Source organism: Gorilla gorilla, chromosome 3 (assembly GCF_029281585.2).
Source record: "Gorilla gorilla gorilla isolate KB3781 chromosome 3, NHGRI_mGorGor1-v2.1_pri, whole genome shotgun sequence".
Taxonomy (NCBI): domain Eukaryota; kingdom Metazoa; phylum Chordata; class Mammalia; order Primates; family Hominidae; genus Gorilla; species Gorilla gorilla.
The window spans coordinates 161415247-161421596 of NC_073227.2; the positions used below are offsets into that span (position 1 = coordinate 161415247).

The following is a 6350-nucleotide window of genomic DNA, read 5'->3' on the forward strand; positions in this document are numbered from 1 at the left end:
CTGACATTTTCTCTTTCCTTGGGTACTTCTTTTTAAAGCATATGGCCCAAGGTCATAGAGCAGCACAATTAGAATTTTAAAAAAATTGTTCTTACCTCATTCTGGCATAATGCCTGCTATACTCTCAACCTTACGTCAAGTGGGCCAGGCTCCACTACCATGAAGCTTTTGTGCCCAGTTATAAAAAGAACAAGAGTCCAAAAAGGCAGTCATATGCAGGGCAGTGAGCAAACCAGACAGGGAGCTGATAGGTAGCTGCCCTCATGCTGTGGTGAGGTGTGGGGTGAGGCTGGGCCTGCTCCTGCTGGAAGGTCCCTCCTCCCAGCAAAAGGGAGAGAAAAGACTTCCATTTAGGCCGCAGGGCTGCTGTGATGCTCCTTTATTAAAAAAATTTCATAATGTTTTATGAAAGTATGAAATTACATATAAAATTTATTATGAAATAGATGTTTTATGCAATTATATATAATATATTCAATAAAATATTCTATTTTTTTGTCAAATAGTAGTAATCCACCAACCCAAACATTTGTCTCTTGTAAAACTATCTCATCTGTGGTTTCAGTGTTTATGTTGGCATTTCATTGTCTTGTGAATTCTCTAATAATGTATTTTTAACTAGTGTCGAGGGCTATCTGATGTAGAGGCAACGATTTATCCATATACTATGTTCATGAAAAACACATTTTATAATCAGTTTGCAAACCTCCCCTTGTGCTTCTGTAGCCCCGAGGGCAGCATGGGCAACACTAGGCACAGCTCCATCATCCCATCCCAACTCATGCAATAGTACCACGTCCTTACTTAGCCCAGAGACAAACTCCCGGAAGTTAATCAAAGAGTCTCCATTTTCATCTAATAACTGGAACAAGCGGGAGGCCAGAACGTCAGAGTGAGTTCCACATGCCCAAGGAAAGAGAAGAGCAAACATTCCCTTGAACTGCTCGAAGTCAATGCGATACTGTTCCAGGTAGGGCAGGCTGGGATCATGCCGGTCCAGCGCGTTGCTGCTCCCGCCCCAGTAGCAGCTGGTGAGATGTTCTGCCTGAAAAAGAATGGATGATCACTGGGGACCCTCTTTTGCAGCAAATACCAGAAAGAAAACGCCCATCCTCCAGTTTGGAAAGGGCTTTAGGTGAATCTGTGTGCATCCCCTGGGGCAGGGCTGTGGCCTCAGGGCCCCCTTGGTCTCTTAGTTCTACATACACCTCCACTTGACCAGCCCTTCACTGCCTCCACGCCAACCATTTCTGCAGTTTACATCTGGAAGGTCTGCTTCAATTACTGGCTGTAGGTGAAGAAAGGGAACTCTCCCCCACCACATTCTCTTCCCCCTTACCTACACACTCGCATACATTTTAGAACTAACTCCCATAAAGAGAAAGAAATTTTTTAGCTTAAATAGAATGCTACTTGAAAAAGATACCAATTTAGGTAATGTGACTGCCTTGTTTTCTAGATGACAATGGTAAAGTCCAGACTTTATGTGGCTCATATGCGGTCAACCAACCAGTTAGTTAAAGCAGAATCATGATGAGATTTTGTGTTTCTTAACTCCCGCTTTAATGTCCCATGTATCATACATAACCCCCTGCTTCCCTGCTCACCAAAATCACATAAATAAGATCACAGTCACACAGTATTCAACCTACAAGTGTGTGGTCATCCAATTTCACACATCTGTAAATAGCTCTAGAAAAATTATCAGCGTAGGAACCACTCCGGCGAGCAGAATAGAGATCCAGACCCAGCAAAGGGCTTCCTGTTGCTGGCCTTGGAAAAAAGGCAGCCTCTTTATTCATGAGGTCATGGTGACTCTGGTAGAAATATCCACTCCTTTTAGGAAGACCACACAAAAAAGCATGCGCTAGAAAGTTCTGAAAGAACACCCTCAACCCCATACAGGCATTTATAGTTAACTCTGGGTGGCAGGTGGGGGAGAAAGGAGGAGCATAAAAAGGAGGACTTCGTTTTTACTTTTTCCATATTGTATTGTCTGAATATTTCACTATAAGCATGAATAAATATGGTAATAGAAAAAAAAAACACCTTTGGCCAGGTGCAGTGGCTCATTCTTTTGGCCAGGTGCAGTGGCTCATTCCTATATTCCCAGCACTTTGGGAGGCCAGGCGGGAGGATCGCCTGAGCCCAGGAATTTGAGAACAGCCTGGGCAACATACTGAGACCCTGTCTCTATGCAAAAAAGTTTAAAAAGTAGCTGGGCATGGTGGCACATGCCTGTAGTCCCAGCTACTTGGGAGGCTGAGGTGGGAGGATAGCTTGAGCCCAGGAGGTCAAGTCTGCAGTGACCCGGGATGGTGCCACTGCACTGTAGCCTGGGTGACAGAGTGAGACCCTGTCTTAAAAAAATAAAACTAAAAAAGAAGAAAGAAAAATTACTTTTGAAAATCCTTCTCTTTTCCCTAGGGTTTCTGAAAAAGAGGAGAGTCAATTGTGAGTATGTTATATTTCTATTTTGCTCTCCCTTAGAAAAGGAGCAAAGAAGATCAATGTCTTTTCACAATTGTTTATTGGGAATTGTAGTGAAAAAGCTAAAAAGAGGAGTGGGAGTAGGGAAGAGAGGAGGAAGGAGAGGTGGTGAGCAGAACCAGTCAGGTTTTTTGCAAGGCGACCTTGAGAGAATAAAGGAAACTGTGTCAAAGTTCCATGGACTTTGGGACTGCATTCCTGGGACTGCATTCCTGGCTGCAGGGTGGAGGCGGGTGTGTCAGTGGCAGGGAGGCAGAAGCTGAGGTCAGAGTGGCCTGCTGGGTTGAGCTGTACTCTGAACGAGCATGAGTGGAGCCCAGCAGCCCTGTTGGCAGCATGGTGTTGGTGATATATTCCGGGAGGGAACCCCTTAACCTGAGCTACATCGGTTGACAAAGGTTACCCAAAGCATTTCCTCCTAAGCACCCCAAGTTGCTCTGAACCTGGCCTGAACATGGGTGCAGGCACTTTCATGGTGCTCACAACCATTAGGATAAAACATGCCCTTCAGATCATCTCCCTTGTTCCTTGCTGAGAGCCCACAGACCATCATTTGGGGACTATGGGCCCAGAGATTGAAACAGAAGGGCTAATTTGGAAAGAGTTCAAGAGAAACCAGGGCAAAGGGCCCCTGAACCACATTTTCCATGAAATCTGCCTTAAGGTGCATTCTTTAACCTTTTCTCCTCAAGTTCTATCCAAAAGTCTGTGCAGTAAGCTCCTTGGGAGGAGGACTACATCATTCCTTTGTATCTCCAGAAAAATACCCAGAAATCGACTTTCTTAAAAAAAAATTTAAGAGACAGGGTCTCACTCTGTTGCCCAGGCTGGAGTGCAGTGGTGTGATCCTGGCTCACTGCAGTCTCGACCTCCTGGGCTCAAACGATCCTCCTACGTCAGCCTCTGGGCTACAAATATATGCTACCATGCCTGACTAATGTAAAAAATATATATTTTTTAGTGATGGGTCTTGCTATGTTGCTCAGGCTGGTCTAGAACTCCTGGGCTCCAGCACTCCACCCTCCCACCTCAGCTTCCCAAGTACCTGGGATTACAGATGTGAGCTACTGCACCTGGCTCTAGAAATTGGCTTTTTAAAGTACTAGGAAGTCTGGCAGGGTGACTAACACATAGTGATGACTCAATAAATGTTTGAGAAGATGAATGAGAGCCAATTGAAGTGTTGCAATGATTCCATGAAGTGTCCATAACTGAAGTTTTATATTGGATTCTTTAGTAGAAGAGACTCTGTCCCACCTGACACCAACCGAGTCTCAGGTTCTTCTGGGTCCTCAATACAGCTGAGGAACCTGTGTTTTCAACACACCCTTAGGGCAGGGTTTTGACTATAAGAAAAGTGCTTTCCTCAGCATATTCTCAGGGTTCAAATGACACGGCTGTTATCTGAAGGTACACAGACCAGAGAGTGCAGCAGTGCCCAGGTTAAGATGTGGCTTCAGCCGGGCGTAGTGGCTCATGCCTGTAATCCCAGCACTTTGGGAGGCCAAGGCAGGCAGATCACAAGGTCAGGAGTTCGAGACCAGCCTGGCCAATATGGTGAAACCCCACCTCTACTAAAAATACAAAAATTAGCGGGCATGGTGGCAGGCACCTGTACTCCCAGCTACTCGGGAGCCTGAGGCAGGAGAATCGCTTGAACCCGGGAGGCAGAGGCTACAGTGAGCCGAGATCGTGTCATTGCACTCCAGCCTGGGTGACAGAATGAGACTCCGTCTCAGAGAAGAAGAAGAAAAAAAAAAGATGTGATTTCAATGACTTCCAGATCCAGGACTTCTGTACAGCCAGCCCCGGTCCTCCTTCTTTTGCTTTCCCCGAGTCAGCCTCCTCTGTCCGCTGTCACAGTCCTTTCTCTTACCTGTCCATGCTCTTGCTGCCTCCAGCTGCTACTTGCACTTCATTTAGCTCCCCACAGAATCCTGGCCCTGCCCCCATGCCCTGAGAACATTTCTTCTGGTCCTCAGCATCCCTTAAAAACCTGATCTGAATTGCATCATTGTTTTCTCCTGCCTTACGGATCTCCAACTTACACTATGTGGAACAATTAGCTACAGGTGCTTAACATGTACGAATAAAATATTCATGAGCTGGCACACCACAGAGACTGCACCCTCAAGTGCCGGATGCAGGCTGGCAGGGGTGCCACTGTCCACTCTGTTGATAATGCTGATGCTGCACCAAGCGCACCACCAATCAGCCTGGACACCCGGAGTGCCTCCATCTTTCTGGGCTTCGGTTTCCTCATCAGAAGAATGCAGGGACTGTGTTATATTGAGAACTAATCACTAATTTATCTATTAATTCAACACACACGTTTGGAACACCTACAAAGGCAGAGACTCTAGTATTAGTACTAGTGCACTTTACCAGGCACTAGTGACACCAACATAAATAAAACAGTGGTGCCCTCCAGTGGCGAACAAGCAGTGGGCGACATCAGCAAGGGCAGTCCTAAGCAACCACATTTTCTGACCGTAAGACGTAGAATACCAGTGTTCAACTCTAGTTTTTATGTTCGTTTCTATTTCCTCCTGTACTATCTTTGCAATTCTCAAAACAGCCAAACTTAGTTCTGATGGTAATTAGAAATTGTGATGAAATTGGCACCTGCATAAAAGGCATATTTTAAACTTTTTTTCCTGTTATCACATTTTAACCTCTGATGCTGATGATACCTATGACAAAAGTATTTTTTTCCAAACGAAAAAATTGTACTTTGCTTTATTTATGACCATAATACTTTCTTATTAAGAATCAAGACTGGGGCCAGGTGTGGTGGCTCACACCTGTAATCCCAGCACTTTGGGAGGTTGAGGCGGAGGTAAGGAGTTCAAGACCAGCCTGGCCAACATGGTGAAACCCCATCTCTACTAAAGAAAAAAAAGAAAAAAGAAAAATATAAAAGTTAGCCGGGTGTGGTGGTGTGCGCCTGTAATCCCAGCTGTACCTGGGCAACAGAGTGAGAGCAAGACTCTGTCTCAAAAAAAAAAAAATAAAAATAAAAAAATAAAGATTGGTAGGGGCTGAATTAGGAAAGGAAAATCACAGAAATTTAACCAATTATGCTTTTCCTTGGGCACTTAAACAACTTTATTCTAACTACATAAGGGTGTTTTTATAGCTTAACATAGGTGATCACAATTTGCAATAATTCAAGCAGAACTTAAACTTGATCACCATTGTTTTTAATAAGTATTATGAAGCAATAACCTATTTTTTTAGGTTCAAGTAAACAACTAGAATATTATGTGGAGTGTAAGGTAACTAAAACATCAACTTAAATTGGTTATAAGAATGTTTATTTTCATATTAAGTACTCCAGTTTTGTACTCTCAGCTCTAGCTTCCTATTTATATTATCCCTTAATTTAACAGAAAAATCAAGAACTAACTGAATTATTAAGGTGAACTCCTTTACTCCTTTGAATGGGCATGAATTTACTTTGAAACTCACCTTGAAAAGAGCATAAAGTTCTTCCAGCTCATCAATGGTAAAGGAAGTTTCTGTCACAATGGTTCGTACCTATAAAAATATTAAGCAAAATGAATTTCACAAACTCAAAAAGTGTCATGCTGGGAAAATCCCTAATTTTTCCCTTTCAGATTGTTTTCAGTTCTGTCAGGCAGGAATCCACAGCCAGCAAGAGCGTGAAGAAAGAAGACGACAAAGGTTGCCTGCTACTTCTTAAAGGACTTACCACGTTGCGTTTCGTAGTATCCTCCAGTGTCTGGATCACTTTCAGTCTCTGTTTGAATCTCATCTGTTCAATCAAATCTGCCCGGATAGTTCCGAATTTCTGTAAAGGAGCAATATTGGTGTCTCTGAAAAAATCTCTTACAGCG

The 6350-nt window shown here is 43.8% G+C and overlaps 1 protein-coding gene across 1 annotated transcript in view; it reads right to left on the reverse strand.

The window, feature by feature from the left end:
* The window catches only part of TBC1D9 (TBC1 domain family member 9), a 136226-nt gene that overhangs the window by 12355 nt on the left and 117521 nt on the right, over positions 1-6350 (reverse strand). The window contains exons 14-16 of the mRNA XM_031010380.3: positions 6206-6304; positions 5962-6030; positions 805-1045 (exon numbers count right to left, since the gene is read on the reverse strand). Of these exons, the coding sequence (XP_030866240.1) occupies positions 805-1045; positions 5962-6030; positions 6206-6304 (409 nt within the window). The remainder of the gene's footprint in view (positions 1-804; positions 1046-5961; positions 6031-6205; positions 6305-6350) is intronic.